The following is an 18,637-nucleotide window of genomic DNA, read 5'->3' as shown; positions in this document are numbered from 1 at the left end:
GTTTCATCTTTATCGTTGTGGGGGTAGTGTCATTATGAGAAAGTTCATGTGGTAAACTAGAAAAGATAGAGTAACTCTTGTTTTTGTTATTCTGGCTTCATTCACAATTTTATAAAATAAAATTCACAAATGATGATTAATCATCTAGTGCAGGTGGATTGGGTTCTCTGGGACATACAGAAGAACCACAGATGACCGCCTGTGCCCCTGAAGGGCTTGAGGTTGAACTGAAGTTACAGTGGACAGAAACAACTCACTCTCTTGTCAGAAAACCAAATTGTTCATTTTTATCTTTTTTTAAGATTTTATTTATTTGAGAGAGTGTGTGTGTGTGTGTGCACAAGGGGGCGGTGGGAGGGGCAGAGGAAGAGGGAGAAACAGACTCTCTGAGGAGCAGGGAGCTGGACATGGGGCTCAATCTCAGGACCCTGAGCCAAGGGCCTCATCGACTGAGGCAACCAGGCATCCCCCAAATTGTTCCTCTTTAAAATAACATGAGACAGGGTAACGATTGTTTCGCAATAACCCAGAGAGCTCTCCAGGTCTGAAACCTCAGTGTCTCCTTGGACTTCTTTCATTTCATTGCCAGACCTCATTGCGCACTCACTCATTCTCCAGGCTTCCTTTTTTTTTTTTTCTTAAGTTTTAATTTTAATCACCAGGTGCTCAACATGAGAAGTTAACTCCTTAATACCCATCACCCATTTCCTACTCAACCCCCACCCCCATTCCCCTCTGGTAACCATCTGTTCTCTGGAGTTAAGAGCCTGTTTTTTGCTTTCAGTCTCTCTCTCTCTCTCTCTGTCTTTCTGCTTTGCTTGTTTGTTTTGTTTCTTAAATTCCATGTATGCGTGAAATCATACAGTATTTGTCTTTCTCTGACCTGTTTTGATTACCATCATTCTCTCTAGCTCCATCCATGCTATTGCAAATGGCAATATTTCATTCTTTTTTACAGCTGAATAATATTCCATTGTATATATCTACCACTTCTTTATCCATTTATGTTTCAGTGGACACTTGGGCTGCTTCCATATCTTGGCTATTGTACATAATGCTGCTATAAACACAGGGGTGACTGTATCCCTTTGAATTAGTGTGGGGTGTTTTTTTGTAGTTTTCCATAGCTAGATAAGTTTATTTTATTTTATTTTATTTATTTTTATTATGTTCAGTTAGCCACCATATAGTACAGCATGAGTTTTTAATGAGGTGTTCAGTGGTTCATTAGTTGCATAAAACACCCAGTGCTTCTGTTTTTGTATTCTTTGGGTAGATATCCAGTAGTGTAATTGCAAGATCTTAGGGTAATTCTATTTTTAACTTTTGAGGACCCTCCACACTCTTCCACAGTGGCTGAAGCATTTTGCATTCCCACCAACAGTGTAGCATTTTGCTTTCCCACCAACATCCTCCCTTATCTTGCGTTTCTTGTGTATTTTATGTTAGCCATTCTGACAGGTGTGAGGTAATATCTCGTTGTAGTTTGGATTTGCATTTCCTGATGGTAATTGATGACGAGCATCTTTCATGAGTCTGTTGGCCATCTGGAATGTCTTCTTTGGAGAAATATCTTTCACGTCTTCTGTCCATTTTTAATTGGATTACTTGGGTTTTTTGGTGTTGAGTTATAGAAGTTCTTTTTTTCCCCTAAGGATTTTATTTATTTATTTGACACAGAGAGAGATCACAAGTAGGCAGAGAGGCAGGCAGAGACGGGGGAAGCAGGCTCCCAGCTGAGCAGAGAGCCCGAAGCAGGGCTCTATCTCGGGACCCTGGGATCAAGACCCGAGCTGAAGGCAGAGGCTTTAACCCACTGAGCCACCCAGGCACCCCTAGAAGTTCTTTATATATCTTAGATACTAACCCTTCATCAGATATGTCACTTGCCAATATCTTCTCCCATGCAGTACGTTGCCTTTTAATTTTGTTGATTGCTTCCATTGCTGAGCAGAAGGTTTTTATTTTGATGTAGTCACAATAGTTTATTTTTGCTTTTGTTTCCCTTGCCTCAGGGGACTTTTCTAGAAAGAAGTTGCTAAGGCCGATGTCAGAGAAATTACTGCCTGTGTTCTTTTCCAGGATATTTATGCTTTCAGGTCTCAGATTTAGGTCTTTAATCCATTCAGGGTTTATTTTTTGTGTATGGGGTAAGAAAATTGTCCAGTTCCATTATTTCGCATGTTGCTGTCCAGTTTTCCCAACACCATTTGTCAAAGATTAATCAACCATATAATTGTGGGTGTATTTTTGGATTTTGTATTCTGTTGTATTGATCTTTGTGTCTGTTTTTGTGTCAGTACCATACTGTTTTGATTACCACCGCTCTGAAGCGTGATTTTCCAGCTTTGCTTTTCTTTTTCAAGATTGCTTTGGCTTTTCATGGTATTTTGTGATTCCATAAAGATTTTGGGATTATTTTTTCTAGTTTTATGAAAAATGCTCTCAGTATTTTGATAGGGATTGCATTAAATGTGTAGATTGCTTTGAGTACTATAGACATTTTAACAATATTTGTTCTTCCAGTCCATGATCATAGAAGGTCTTTCCATTTGTTCATGTCATCTTCAGTTTATTTCATCACCATTTTATAGTTTTCAGAGTACAGGTTTTTCACCCTTTTGGTTAGATTTATTCCTTGGTGACTTATATTTTTGTTGCACTTATAAATAGAATTGATTCCTTAATTTCTCTTCCTGCGGCTTCATTACTGATACATAGAAATGCAGCACTTTCTATATGTTGAGTTTACATCCTGTGACTTTACTAAATTTGTTTATCAGTTCTAGAGGTTTTTTGGTGAAGTCTTTTATTTCCTGGTTGACCCATTCATTGTTTAGTGAGATGTTATTTAACCTCTATATATTTGTGGTCTTTCTGATTTTATTTATTTATTTATTTATTTGGTGGTTGACTTCGAGTTTCATAATGTTATGGTTAGGAAGAAATGCATGGTATGATTTCAATCTTTTTGAACCTGTTGAGGTTTGCTTTGTGGCCCAATATGTGATCTCTTTTGGAGAATGTTCCATGTGCACTTGAAAATAATGTGTATTCTGCTGGTTTAGGATGGGATGTTCTGAATGTATCTGTTAAATCCATCTGGTCCAGTGTGTCATTCCAAGTCATTGTTTTCTTGTTGACTTTCTGTTTAGTGCTATGTTTGGATTTCAATGTCATCCATTGATATAAGTGCGGTATTAAAGTCTTTTACTATTACTGTATTATTATTGAGTAGTTCTTTTATGTTTGTTATAATGGTTTTATGTATTTAGGTGCTCCCATGTTGGGTGCATAAATATTTACAATTGTTGTATTTTCATGTTTGATTTTCGCTTTTCTTATTTTATAGTGCCCTTCTTTGTCTTTTGCCATAGTCTTTGTTTTAAAGTCTATTTTGTCCAATTTAAGTTTTGCTACTCCAGCTTTCTTTTGATATCCATTTGCATGATAAATATTTCTCCATCCCCTTACTTTCAGTCTGTAGGTGTCTGGGTCTAAAACGAGTCTCTTGCAGGCAGCATATAGATGGGTCTTCTTTTTATCCATTCTGTCACTCTCTGTCTTTTGATTGGAATGTTTGGTCCCTTTCTATTCAAAATAATCATTGATAGGTACATATTTATTGCCATTTTATTACTCGTCTTGTGGTTGTTTCTGAAGATTCTCTCTGATCCTTTCTTGTCCTTCTCTCTTCTGTGGTTTACTTGTTTTCTTTAGTGATATGTTTGGATTTCTTTCTCTTTATTCTTTGCACATATATTAGTGGTTTTTGATTTGTGGTTACTATTAGGTTTGTACATAACATCTTCTGCATATAGCAGTGTATATTAAGTTGATGGTTATTTAAGTTTGAACCCATTCTTTTCTCCTCTCCCCCTCCATGTTCCAGATATATGGCATCATACTTTTACATACTTTTATTTTGTGAGTTCCTTGGCTTATTTTGTTACAGAAATATTCATTTTTACTGGTATTATATTTCTTTTTTTTTAACTTTATTTTATTTTTTCAGTGTTCCAAGGGTCATGTCATTTTTGTTTTTTGTTTTTTTTCTATTTGAAGCAGTCCCTTTAATATTTCTCACAGGCTGGTTTAGTGGTTATAAACTCCTTTAGTTTTGTTTGTCTAGGAAACTCTTTATCTCTCCCTCTATTCTGAATGATAGCCTCTCTGGATAGAGTATTCTTGGGTGCAAGTTTTTCCCACTCAGCACTTTGAATATATCATGTCACTCTCTTCTGGCTTAGGAAGTTTCTGCTGAAAAATCTGCTGATAGCCTTATCAGGTTTCCTTTGTATGTAATTGTCTTCTTCTGGTGCTTTTAGTATTTTTTTCTTTATCACTAGATTTTGCCAATTTAGTTACAATATGTCTTTGTGTGGATCTGCTTTTGTTGGTTTTTGGCAGGGGGCTGGTCTCTGTGACTCTTCGACCTGGATTTCTGTTTCCTTCCCCAGATTAAGGACATTTTCAGCTATTATTTATTCAAATAAATTCTCTGCCCCATTTTCTCTCTTTTCTTCTGGGACTTCTATAATACAAATGTTATTACATTTGATGGAGTCACTGAGTTCCTTAAATTTATTCTTGTTTTGCATAATTATTCTTTCCTTCTTTTGTTCAGCTTGATTACTTTCCATTACTCTGTCTTCTAGGTTTTTTAATTCATCCCATTGCCTCTTCCAAACTGCTGCTTCTTCCATCAAACATGTTTCTCGTTTTGTTTATCGAGCCCTTTATCTTTGCTATGTTATATCTTATCTCCATGTTAATGGTCTCACTGATTTCTTCCCCTCTTTTGTAAAGCCCGATGAGTATCCTTGTGATTGCTACTTTTGTACTCTATCAGGCATGTTACTTATATCTGTTTTGCTTAGATCTCTGTTCTGTTCTTTCATTAGAGATAAATTTATTCATCTTCTCATTTTGTTTATGTCTCTCTGACTGTTTCTTTGTGTTAGGAAAAGTCAATTATGTCTCCTGTTCTAATGGCTTTATGAAGAAGAGGTCCTGTATTATGCTGCAGTACAGGGTCCCCTGTTCACCAGGGCCTGATGATTCTGAGAGTATCTTCAATGTGGGTTGCATGTGTTCTGCTGTTGTGTCCTGGACATGTTATCCTTCAGGCCAGCCATCTGCAAAGTCTCTTTTTGCCTGTGGTGAGTTGTGTTTGGTTCCTGGCCTAAACATATGAGTTTTGACTAGGTGTGCTCTGGTCTGCTTGTGAAATGAGACCTGTCACCATCACTGCCAGAACTGAGACCTTAAAAACTCCCAAGTCAGAAGATGTGGTACTGGCAGTGGTCTGGGCTGATCTTCCAGTAGAGGGGGTCTGCCATGCTGGGACTGAAGAAACTGTGACTTGGGGGATGGCGGTTCTTCCAGAGGGTTGGGGCTTGGTGTAAGCAAGTTAGGTACCCAGTGTTGGCACTGTGCTGGTTCCTGCAAGTAGCCCTGTGCTTAGCGGAGGGGTGGGAGAGGGAAACGATGCCTGCCAGTTCCTTTGCTCCTGGAATGGTCTGTTCGTGAATGCTGTCTCTCTGGGATGCACTCTGAGATGAGTGAATAACCTCCTCACTGTGCGCTCCAGGTGAGCTTCGGATCACTATTTCCATGCTGCATGTCATGCTGTTTGCCCAGCCTTCTCTATAAGGTCAGCCTTAATATCCTCTGGGCTCTCCCAGAGCCAAGCCCACTGACCTTTAAAACTCTAGGCTTGAAAGTCTCCTGGTTGTCAGAAGTCACAAAATTTGGCCTTTCTCACTTTCTAAGCCAATTGCTATGGGGATTCATTTTTCCCATGCACTTCCCTGTGTGCTAGTCCATCTCTTGCCTTTCTCTGTGACCATGGCTCCCTTCCCACCACAGGAGCCATGATCTGTTTCTCTTCCAAGCTGCATCTCTGCACTTCTGATCTTCTCCAATGTGGGCTCCTCTCTCCCTTTAGTTGTGGAACTTGTTCTGCCAATCTTCAGGTTGGTTTCTGGGGTATTCAGAATATTTGATAGTTATCTAGTTGTATTCATGGGACACATTCCCTAGGGTCCTCCTACTCCACTACCATCTGCCCCTCCCCTTCATCACACTTCCTAGATTTGCTTCATTCTCTCCATCTATAAGCTGGGCCTGTTGGCCCAATACTCTTTGTTATTCTTTACTGGGCTTCCTTCCACCAGCCCCCACTTGCCTGGGGATACCACACATAGTCCCAATTTCTTTCATCATTGGAATGAAACTTGCCAGGGCCAATGCTGGAGAGAGGCAATGGAGCAAGCATCTTGGGTGGGAATTAGTTTCTAAAGATGGCTTATGGGACGCCTGGGTGGCTCAGTTGGTTGGACGACTGCCTTCGGCTCAGGTCATGATCCCGGAGTCCCGGGATCGAGTCCCGCGTCGGGCTCCCAGCTCCATGGGGAGTCTGCTTCTCCCTCTGACCTTCTCGCTCATGCTCTCTCTCACTGTCTCTCTCTCAAATAAATAAATAAAATCTTTAAAAAAAAATAAAGATGGCTTATAATTTGAAAATCAGTCAAAATTACTCTGGGAAATCCTGTGCATTATCTATGAAATACAATGGAGTTTGTCATTTGTTGGTGAAACAACTCTTAGTGGCCTTGATATTTATTTTGTAAATGCTGTAATGATACTGAAAGCAGAGAGATGCTTTCAGTAAGAGGCTCTGATGTCAGCTGAGGGACAGTCCCAAGGCTCTCCCTCACACATGAACTGCAGAACCATCTATATCCTGTCTCCTCTTACTCTGCTCTCAGGTTTGTGTTTTTCTCATGGCCTTTCTCTTTTGTTGTATTTAGTGAAGTCCATAATGTACACTCACAAGTGCTGGGCTCCATGTGTACATAGTCAGTATTAAGCAAGTGACACTTTGGCCATAGCACTTTGCAGGTCCATAGTCTCAAATGTTTGTTGTGGTAGTGCTTATGATCTAGCACCTGCATTAGTGATCAGCAAATGAATACCTGTTCTTCAAGACCCCTGCTCCACAATCCCACCTAGTCACCCATTTGTTATTATATCCCACTGGTGAAGTCCTAAAATTTTGTTTCTAGCCCTCCAATTTTATTTTATTTTATTTTATTTTTTAAAGATTTTATTTATTTATTTGACAGAGAGAGAGAGATCACAAGTAGACAGAGAGGCAGGCAGAGAGAGAGGGAGAAGCAGGCTCCCTGCTGAACAGGGAGCCCGATGCGGGGCTTGATCCCAGGACTCTGAGATCATGACCTGAGCGGAAGGCAGAGGCTTAACCCACTGCACCACCCAGATGCCCCTAGCCCTCCAATTTTAAAATCATTTTTTCAGATCTCAAAGTCTTGGCTCCCCTGTTAAATCATGTACTCTTTTCCTTTAAAACACTGTTTAAAATAACATTCTAGGAATAACCTTGTGTCATTCAACAATTCCAGTAATTCAAGCAGTATTTACGTACTTCCTCATTTGTTATGCAAGCCGTATGTGTATGTATATTCCTGGAAGCACATTATATGCTTGTTTTCAGTGTTTTGTTGCTTTTACTCTTCTCGCTTTCTTGCCACACACACACACACACACACACACACACACACACACACACTTTTTTTTTGCTTGATCTGATTCCCCCATTAAATAACAAATTCTTTGCAGTAGAGACAGTGCCTTCTGCTCATCTCACATTCTTCATGGTACCTTATTATTTGTCTTTGGGTATCTACGCAATGTCTTGATCTATAGGCACTTTCCGTTTTTCTAACTGACAAGTAAAAGCCAGTGGTCTTTGTTTTTCAGGTTCCATTTCTACAGTGGATCAGATGCTATCATGCATGTGTGGAAATGTGTGGAAATTGAACATCTTCAATAATTTGTAACATGATCTTGGGCCGTTTCAGAAAAACATCAGTCATTATGGAAAATGAATCGACTCACTCACAGCTCACTCTGAAAACAGAAAATACAGGGAGAATAATTGAAAATTCACTTGAGCTGGACAAACTTTATAATTTACGAATATCCTTGGTTTTCAAAGGGCTGTCTTACCTTTTCTTTAAACTTCTACTCAGAATTTTTTTTATAGTTTTGTTAAATATCTCTGGAGCTAAGACCCTAATTCTTTGGTGATAGCTTGCACTCAATTTTTTTCATAACCATTAGGGTGAACTACTCAGAGAATTAACCATACTACTATGTTGGTGGCTGCCAGCTGTGGCTCTTTCATGTGAAGAGCTGGAAGCTTTTGACAATGATGCTGAGTTGACGTATAAAGTATCTAGTTTTACGTAGTTCCCAATGCTTCAAAATGGCAATCAGGTGGGACAAATTCTGAGGGTCAATTTAAAAAAAAAAAACCAACACTTTCTTCCATCTGGAATTTACTTTATTTGGAGCCAAGATGGTGCTATTTTAGGAAAATTATGCCTGACTTTATTTGAGCTTAAGTGAAAAAAAAAAAAAAAGCACTAAATCACTCAGTAGAATGTTTACTTTTGCCAGAAGACTTAAAAGACACTCATTCAAGAAGTGATCCCAGTTTGTAGGTAAAAGGCATGATTTCTGTGGCCTGCTGCGTGCACTGCAGTGTTCCAGTACAAGAATTACACTCCACAGCGAGAATCCAGCAAAGAAATGCTATCCTTTTCCATTTTTTTCTTTCCTTTTGGGTTGCAAAAGTTATACAATTTATTCATTTTTGAGCTGGCTAAAAATAAAAGAAAAAGAAATGAATGTGAACCAAGAATGAAGAAAAAGAAGACCATGTTCTTAAAAGTTAAATTGACAAGGGAAGGAAAATGGCAAAAGGAAGGAAGCAATGGCAAAAAAGCCCCAAACTGGGTGGTGTGAACGTGAAAACTGTCTGATTTGAACCACCCCAGAAGTGATTCCTCTTGGATCCAAGAATATTGACATTAGACTAACCTAAGGAAAAATTATGCCTTTTTTTTAAAATAAAGATTTTGTTTATTTATTTGATAGAGATCACAAGTAGGCAGAGGGGCAGGTAGAGAGAGAAGGGGAAGCAGGCTCCCTACCAAGCAGGGCTCGATCCCAGGACCCTGAGATCATGACCTGAGCCAAAGGCAGAGGCTTTAACCCACTGAGCCACCAGGTGCCCCGAAAAATTATGTCTTAATAGCTGTTCTTGAAATGACAGTCCTGAGCCCTGAAGGGTGGATAGTAATTTACAACCTCTGTCCTGCTGACATCCATTGGCCCCATCAGAACACACCGAGGGTCCCCACCTAAATGGCAAAGCAGCTGCTAGAGCATCTCACAGGCCCTGGGCTGTGGGCTTCCTACCAGCGAGGGTGGGGGGTTAGAAGGGAAGCAGTGAGGCACGGCAATTCACATTGGTGTGGTTTGCCAACATAGAATATGGGAGAGGCAGGAAATCAACCTGCTTCCAGAACATGTGATTGTGGCAAGATTGAGGGAGTAAGGAAGATGAAGACCTAATAAACAAGGGAGCTCGCAGGTGGAGGGATTTTTGTCCCCACCCTGAGCAGCAGTTTCCCACCCTCCTGCTTTCTGAGAATGTGTGTTCTCAGGCCTGTGACCTGCTGGCCTGGGGCCCTTCTCACGGCCTCCTGAGAGCTCCCTGGGCAGGCAGGTGAGTGAGCACTGTGTGTGGTAGGGAGGTCAGAAGGTGCTTTGTGCCAGAAAGTGGGTGTGCTAGTGGGTGGCTTTCCTCTGATCGCCAGGGGGCATTCGGGGTGCCTGCCCCTGAATGTAAAGGAAAGGAAGTCTGGATTTCCTATCTGGGTTCTAATGCTCTCCCTTCTGAGAAAGCTGGGTGACTCTGGCCTGGCGACTGACCCCTGTGGAAGGATGGTGGGGACTGGACGCTGTGCCCGGGGCATGGTTCCCAGCCGCTGAGAGGAAACCTTTCTCCCTTTTTTCTTCACTAGATGAATTCTCAGGACTGGAGACTGAGACCGCAATGCCCACAGAAGAGGCGTACGTTATCTATGACGAAGGTACCAACTGATTTTTACAGTTTGGATGTGGACAGTTTCTCTCACTTTAATTACTAAGTGGATGATCTCAATTTTCCAAGTGTCTCTCAGAACTCTTGGCTGCATGGTAATGCTCAGGGAAGGTGGTTGTACCCTAGCTTCCAAGTTAGCCCCCAGTGCTATTTGATCCAAAGGAAAACAGTGAGTTTCATATGTGAATGAAGCCTCCACACGAGCACCTTTGTCCCTGTTCTCTCCCTGCCCCCTGGAACTCTGGAGCTGCTTGTCTGGGCCTGTACTTCCACCACCCCTTGTGACCTGACTTGGTTTAACCCATGACTCTGCTTCCTCTGTTGGCTCCTCTCACTGTTCTCTTTTCTCTCCTTTTCTAATTGTGTTTAAAAAATGCAGTGCTATGGGGGCGCCTGGGTGGCTTATTCATTTGAGCATCTGACTCTTGATTTGGGCTCAGGTCATGATCTCAGTGTTGAACGATCAAGCCCTGCCTGGAACTCCTCACTGGGCATGGAGCCTGCTTGAGTTTCTCTCTCTTCCTCTGCCCCTCCCCCTCCACCCACCCCCTGCTCATGTGCATGCCTGTGCTCTCTCACTCTCTAAAAAAGAAAAAGGAAGGAAGGAAGGAGGGAAGGAAGAAAGAAATGAAGGAAGAGAAAGAAAGAAAGCAAGGAAGGGAGGGAGGGAGGAAGGAAGGAAGGAAGGAAGGAAGGAAGGAAGGAAGGAAGAAAAAGAAAGAAAGAGAAATGCGGTGCTATGCAGGTGTTTTTTTTTATCACAAAATCTTTTCAAGCAGGTATAAGCTTGTAAGACTGAGAATGTAATATGCTTTGGGTAGAATCTGGAGCCAGTGCCGTTAGTCTACGTATGACTCTGTGACCCTGTGATGGTTCTGTCTGTTTTATAAATTGTCTCTGCAATTTTCCTGTGGCCATTTTGTCTGCATGGCAGGGCTGGCCTTTGACACTCAGGATGTTCTCACTTTTGTGCTTCCTTGTCTGCCATTATCTGTAACTCCAGGGGCCCCAATACCCCAATGTGAGAATAATGTCACCTTTGATGCAGTCATTGTAAAGCTTGATAAATGGTTTCATCCCACAGTTTAAGAAAAAACTGACTTAAAAGAAAAACAACAGATGTCAGGAGAAAAAGAAGAGTTTCTTAGCACCTCTGAAAACATTAAGCTCCATTCTTACTTTCTTTTTATCTTTGAGCGGTTGAAAGGGAGCAGAGTTTTCTTTTTTAAATGTTAAAGGATTAGTTTTTTAATAGGATTCATTCCACCTGGTCCCCAGGAAAGAAGCCCATACCCAGAAGGCAAATTTTTAAAAAAAATCAAGTTTATTTTCTGATGTGACTCTTTCATGGCTCTAAAAGAGAAAATTATTTAGATACAGAATGTCCGGGGGCCAGTAGCAGGAGCGTGCTAAACTGGATGAATTCTAAGGTTCTGTCCAGCTCTGAGTATAAAGCCTCATTTTTCTGCTCGTATGTGTTTCCTTTCCCTCTTCCCTTCTTTTATCTGTAGCTGCTTCTCTGAGGGGATTGAAGTAGGAGGGATACTTTTTCTTTCCTTTTTATTTTTTTTTATGCATCGAGCATTTTTTTAAAATTTTTTATTTTTTCTGCATAACAGTATTCATTATTTTTGCACCACACCCAGTGCTCCATGTAATCCGTGCCCTCTCCAATACCCACCACCTGGATCCCCCAACCTCCCACCCCCCGCCCCTTCAAAACCCTCAGATTGTTTTTCAGAGTCCATAGTCTCTCATGGTTCAACTCCCCTTCCGGAGGGATACTTTTTCACTGGGAACAAATTAGGTTCAGGCATAGCATTTATTTTGGGTGTGTGTGTGCATGTGTGCTTTAATCTCGAGTTGAATTTCTAGAAGGTATGCCCCTTTTCTGGAGAAGCCCAATTACAAAGCCTTTGTATCATTTCAGATTATGAATTTGAGACCTCAAGGCCACCGACCACCACCAGGCCCTCCACCACGGCTGCGGTGCCCGAGGTCATCTCACCAGAAGGCTCCATTAGCTCCTTTCCTGGAGAAGAGTTCGATTTGGCTGGAAAGAAACGATTTGTTGGTAAATAGAATTTCCTTTGTCAGAGAAACATGGGTTTTAACTTTTTTCTTTGAGGAAGAGCATAACCAATTTCTTGACTTGGCCAAGGCAGCACATTTGGAGCAGAAGCTTTCCCAGAGTGAAGTTTCCATTTAGGGTGACTCAGTGAGTCAGTCCTGCTGGAAGGCATATTAGCTTGCTTTCTACAGGAGTCATGGGAATGGGGTTGGCAGGAGAACATCTGGTATCCAATCGAGTAGAGCTTCGAGAGTCTGCCTCGTGTAGACCAAGGGTAAGAACACTTGTAAACATCTTCAGAAGCAGAGAACATGACTGTTTGTGTTCTATCAACTTTTTCAAGGTGGGGCTTCCACTGGGACTCACTTATACGTGGTTAAGTTCTTCCTCAAAGATGAGCAGCTTACTGAATTGAGCTACTGGTACATCTTAAGGTACCACAGAGCCAAAGCTGCTTTTCTTCTGTTGTTTCCTGTAATTTTCATTAGCCTTAGGGAGTAGGAATCTAGACGTTTACTTGACTCTTCTTTCTCGGTTATTAAACAACTTCAAGAAGAAATTCTCTTTCACTACACTGTGCTTCACTCCCTTTGGGAGTCTTCTTTTCCCATGCCTTTAATGAACTTCACTAACGAGACACTTAGATTAGTACATTACAAAGCGGAAAAAAATATTACCAAGTGGAGACAGGCAACAGCTTAAACTAATATCACACTTTTCTGTTTCCAAAACAAATGTTCTGCCATAAGTAGAGAAAAGTGCTTGCCAGCCAAGATGTAGTCTTGAGTGTCTAAATCTCATGTGCTTGAAGAACAAGAATATTAATTTGAGGTAGCATTCCTGAGGCAAGCACTAATGCTGGCCCCTGGCATTAAGCAGACTGACTGAATTTGCTGAATGTTCTGGTCCGTCCTCTCTGTGGCTCCAGGACAGAAATGAAAATGCTTTCAGCACTATTGTTTGCTGTTCCACAGAACTCTTCTCAAGACTGAAAGGCTGGGGCACCTGGGTGGCTCAGTGGGTTAAGCTTCTGCCTTCAGCTCAGGTCATGATCTCAGGGTCCTGGGATCGAGCCCCGCATCGGGCTCTCTGCTCAGCGGGGAGCCTGCTTCCCCTCTCTCTCTGCCTGCCTCTCTGCCTCCTTGTGATCTCTCTCTCTCTCTCTCTCTCTCTCTGTGTCAAATAAATAAATAAAATCTTAAAGAAAAAAAAGACTGAAAGGCTTACTATTGTCTGGCTATTTTTTTTTTTTATGTTTGTAAACTCTTCAAAGCATAGTACATTACTCCCCAGAACTACCTGATTAGATCCATCAACAAGCTCTCAAGGTCTAATTTTATACAAATTACTGGATATTAGAGGGTCTAAAAATTGCTTTTAGTCTCAGTGGCCATCAAGAATGAGAACCTATACCAAAAGATGCAGTGGAACATTTAGAAAGTACTAGAAATTGTTACTTGAAAACACTTCAGAGTTTTGCATATATGAAGCCCCAGCTCCAACTCCTTGACATTTCTGCTTCTTACAGAGCATTTATAATAAAGAAGTGTGGGCTGGAGGTAGAGTCTTGTTTGAGCCTAGCTTTGTGGGCTCTCTCAGCAGCAGTTGGCTCACCTGGAACATGGAGTATCTGTCCATGTCCTGCTTTATTCCCAGGGCCCTTGTATCCACTGAGATAATATGTGTAGAAAACCTTGAACCTGTCCATAAATGTGAGTAGCTGTATTGTACTTAGCAGTAATATTGTAAAGGCTGTTCAGGCCTGGCCTTGTGCAAATATCCTGGATGATCTGGGTATCTCTGAAGTTCTAGAGAAGAACACCCATGACTGGAGGCTAGAAGCTGCACATCCTCATCAGGGTATTTTTTTTTTCCCGGTTCCAGCACAGTCTAGGAGGTGAACAGTGCCAAGAGAGCTCTAATTAAGTGTCAGCTGGGCCCGATTCATACCTTTCCAAACATCTGGGCATACAAATGGTGGAACGCTGCAGACTTATGCGACATTCAATTATAGTTTGGGGGGGTCCTTCAAAATTACTTTGAAGACCCAGTCGTTGATATTGATGGGGAGACCAATCTTCTGAAACTTCTGGATTGGAAGATGTAAATGTGTGGATCCATTGAGGAGAGCTAAGGATGTGTTTATGAGTTTATCATCAGGGCTGAGGGGCTGATGGTGCTGGAGCCTCTGTCTAGCAGGGAAAGACTGGATGGTGGGTCTGCTCCATCCAGCAGACATTCTGTTTCTGCCTCTAGGGAAAGTTTTCAACAATACAGTTGGGTATCTCTCTTCTTTTCCAGCTCCTTATGTGACATACCTAAGTAAAGACCCATCAGCCCCATGTTCTCTGACCGATGCTCTGGATCACTTTCAAGTGGATAGCCTGGATGAAATCATTCCAAATGACATGAGGAAGAGTGACCTGCCTCCGCAGCATCCCCCCCCGCAACATCACTGTGGTCGCCATGGAAGGCTGCCACTCATTTGTCATTGTGGACTGGGACAAAGCCACCCCGGGAGATGTAGTAACAGGTGTGTCCAAGGCAGATGCTCAGAGTTCTCATTGACTGTAGGTGGAAAATACAGACTATAAGGGATGAATGGGTGATGGATAAGTGGATGGATGGGTGGATGGGTGGATAGATGGGTGGACTGGATGGATGAAGGCAAATGCCTCCTTTCAAAAGGATGACATACAGGCCACAAGGGAAGCCTTGTGAAGTAGTATGAAGAATACCAGGTGGAAGTCAAAAGTCCTGAATCTTAGTCCCACATTGGTTTGTATGACCTTGAACTAGCTGCTTCATCTCTCTGGACTTTGATTCCTTCCTCTGCAAAATATGATTCCATCTCTAACATTCTGTAATCCCACAAATGGTCACAGAGTCCACATAGCCACTTGCAAGGTCAGACCCTGCAGCACAGGCCCTGAAAGACTTCTTAATGTGCACTGTCCTGTGGAAGAGTCAACACTGGGACTAAGATTCTGCCTCTGGACTTAATTCAGATGCGGCTCCTGTATTATCCTGTAGAGGGTGTGTTTCTGAACCACGTGCTCTTGTTAATACGAATCCCAAGGAGTACAAAGCTCCCTGGAGATTTCGGTCTCATCACATCATCATGTACCCTACACCTCATCCGAAACCAAACCTCAGTGCTCCCATCACAGGTACTCATGCCCCTAGTATAAATAATACGGAGGAGGTATTTCCAGGGACTTGGGCATTCGCAGTTTAAAGCTGTGCCTGCTAAATTGATGACCGTGGAACATTTCAGTCACGACAGCCCTGCCAGATACAGGCAGAGCAACAGACCAAACACAGCACCAGCCATTGTTACCTATAGCATCACGGGAAGCACACATGGCTTGATGTCACTGTTAGCAGAGGAGGAAACACTGTGGAGGGAGCAACAGCTCTTCATGAGTTCTCACACAATATTTGTTGAAAAAAGAGAAGAATGAACTCCTCCGGGGAACAGTGTGGAAAGAGCTACGGAGCCTAGTGCACCTGTTTCTGATATGCCCGTTGGTTAGCTGTGTGCCCCTAATCCACTCTCTTTATGTCACCAAAATGACTCTGTGGAAAGTAATCAGCAGCCACAGGTTGTTAAATAAAGTAGCTTGCCTCATAGATGCATTCGATGCTGCTAACATTTTCCTCCCCCTAAACTTGTGACCTGTTTGTTTCAATCTCTGAGTCACTCTCATAGGCTTATCTGTGAGACAGACATTTAATGCCCCAGAATTAAGTGTTGGAACTTCTCAGGGCATGGTCTCAACTCCTCTTTCCTTTTTGCTCCATCTCTTCTCCCTCCAGGATCTTACCCAGGAACATAGTTTTAATTCATCCTGGAGATGAGTCATTGTTTTATAGCTCAAGGCTAAGCCTATCTCTCCTCTGAGGTTCAAACACTAAAACCAAATGGGCACTTGATATCATCACTAGAATGTCTCCAAAGCATCTCAGACAGCATATCCAAAATCAAACTCATGATCCTTCTGATTCCCAAACCTACTCATCTGCGTTTCCTATCTCAGAGAATGACCCTATTCTTCACCCTTTTTCTGTAAGCATGGGATTGTCTTCAAATCTTCTTAATTTCCCCCACCATATTCAATTCATCAGTGAATCCTATCAGTTTTACCTTCCACGTTCCTCATGAACCCATCAATTTCTCTCCATTAACTACCAAGTTAACCTTAGCTGTTGCCATCTGTCCCTTGGATATTACAGTAGCCAGCTGGCTAGACCACCCAATCCACACCCTATACCTGACCCATTTCACTGTGCACCAGAGGGAGGCATTGAAAGCAGATGATGGGTATTAAGGAGGCGCGTATTGCATGGAGCACTGGGTGTGGTGCATAAACAATGAATCTTGGAACACTGAAGAAACAAAACAACAAAAAAAGCAGTCTGGTTGTGCCACCCTGTAATGTCTTCCCCTTTATTTTAGAGTGAAAATTAAAAACCTGTATGACTCCAGGGCACTGAATATTTCTGTTTTATGCTTCTTCAGTTTCATATCATGCTTTAATGGCTCTGTAAGACTCAGTTTTCTCTTGTGTCAAAATGGGGATAGAGAGGTCTACATACTAGGAACAGGAGAATTAATCAAAATAAAACTTGGTTGAATGTGTTTGGAATGTTTGACACATGGGAAATTCCTGATGGATGTTTTCTTCCTTTGTGTATAACATGGGAGACTGTAGAGGATGCACTGAGCCATGACTTCACTTGGCCTTCTGAGGTCTCCTTGAAGGCTGGGCAGATGTCAGGGCCCACTGGGGTCCATTCATAGCAGAGAAGGCAGAAGGCGCTGCCTGACTGCTGTCACTAGACATCAAGGTCAAGGGCAGGCACAGATATTCAACAACTAGCAATCAAAGGAGAGCCTTCACCAACTGGGTGAGGAGACCACTGCAAATCTGGAGTCTTTCAGTCCCACATACACATGCTAGTGTAAATACATGTAAAGGGAGCCTGCTTCCCTTCCTCTCTCTCTGACTGCCTCTCTGCCTACTTGTGATCTCTGTCTGTCAAATAAATAAATAAAATCTTTAAAAAAAAAAGAAAAAAAAAGAAAGGTGTTGCTGTATGCAGGTTCTTTATAGATACTGTTCATCAGTTTAAGGAGTCTCCTTTGTGTTTTGATTTAAGATTTTTTTTAACCTAAAGGCATGTATCTAATAATTTTTCTGAGTTAACTGAGAAGACCATATGGTTTTTCTCCTCTAATGTATTAATGTGGTTACTTATATTTATTCTAATGTTAAACCTCTCCTGAATTCCTAGGATAGAGCAAGTCTGGAGAAGATATATTTTCATACTTATACTTGGCTGGATTGGATTTCTTCTGCTGTTTAGGATTTTTGTATTGATGTTTACAAGTTAGATTGTCTTCAATTTTCTTTCATCATATCATCATTGCCTAGTTTTGGCATTGAGGCTCTGTTCACCTCATAGAATGTTACTGGGGCAGTACTCCCTCATTTCCATCTTCTAGGAGACTGGAATGATCTTTCTTAGAATTTGCTTATAAAATTGGTTGAAACTGCTATTTTGTTTTGGGGAAGATATTTAACTACAGATTAAATTTCTTTAAAAATTGTAGGACCATTTAGGCCTTCTATTTCTTCTTGAGTCAAGTTGAGTAAGTTATAATTTTCCAGGAGTTTATTTCATAGATGTTTTCAAATTTATTAACATTATTTATGAACAGATCAAATAATGATGATGAGCAAATAATTATGATAATCCGTAATATTCTCTTTTCTTCCTGGACTTTGATTGGACAGATGCCAAATCTTCCCATTTTTTTTAAATGTCTTTTTCTTTCTTTATCTTTTCCATCTTCCTTTACCTCTGTTTTACAGTCTTGGCAATTTCTTCTGACCAGTCATCCAGTTGCCTAATTTTCTCTTCTGCTGTGTCTAATCTACTATTTAGCCATCCACTGAACTTTTATTATTCATGGTAATATTTTTTTCATTTGTAAGTTGTTTTGGGTATTGTTGAAACTATTATTTATTTATTTTATTATTTTTCAAAAGATTTTATTTGTCAGAAATAGTGAGAGAGTGCACAAAGGGGAGGCAGAGCTAGGAGCCTGATGTCGGACTCAACCTCAGGACTCTGGGATCATGACTTGAGCCAAACATAGATGCTTAGGGGACTGAGCCACCCAGGCATCCCCAAACTATTATTTACTTTTTATTCTATTTTTATTTCTTTGAACATATCATGCATAATCATTTCATATTTTGTATCTAATAATTCTAATATCTAAAGCACTTGAGAGCCTGAATCTTGTTTCTGCTGATTATTCTCATAGTGTTTGTTTCTTTGAGGGTTTGTGATTTCTTATCTGATTAACCTTAAACTGTGGAAATCATGAGGGCCTAAAATGGAGATGTTTTCATCTAAAGAGGTTTTGTGTTTGCTTCTGCCAGGGACAGAAGATGTTTCTGACGTAGGACACTCAGGAGTCCAGGCTGATGTTGAGCTTGGGGGGGGTGCTCAGATTCAGCCTTTGTCTTGTGGTAAGCCCAGCGATTAATCATGGGATCCCTTAAAATCCACTT

At 41.3% G+C, this 18,637-nt stretch overlaps 1 protein-coding gene across 1 annotated transcript in view; it reads left to right on the top strand.

Annotated features, from left to right (window-relative positions):
- Positions 1–18,637, top strand: part of LOC111158666 (fibronectin type III domain-containing protein 1-like) — a 100,067-nt gene that overhangs the window by 72,870 nt on the left and 8,560 nt on the right. Inside the window, 4 exon segments of the mRNA XM_022520859.1 lie at positions 9,900–9,968; positions 11,910–12,053; positions 14,352–14,488; positions 14,490–14,583. Of these exon segments, the coding sequence (XP_022376567.1) occupies positions 9,900–9,968; positions 11,910–12,053; positions 14,352–14,488; positions 14,490–14,583 (444 nt within the window).

The sequence above is a fragment of the Enhydra lutris genome, unplaced genomic scaffold, assembly GCF_002288905.1.
Source record: "Enhydra lutris kenyoni isolate GAN:26980312 unplaced genomic scaffold, ASM228890v2 scaffoldscaffold62, whole genome shotgun sequence".
Lineage (NCBI taxonomy): Eukaryota > Metazoa > Chordata > Mammalia > Carnivora > Mustelidae > Enhydra > Enhydra lutris.
Note: the sequence above shows the minus strand (reverse complement) of the source record. Positions and strands in the feature narration are given on the sequence as shown.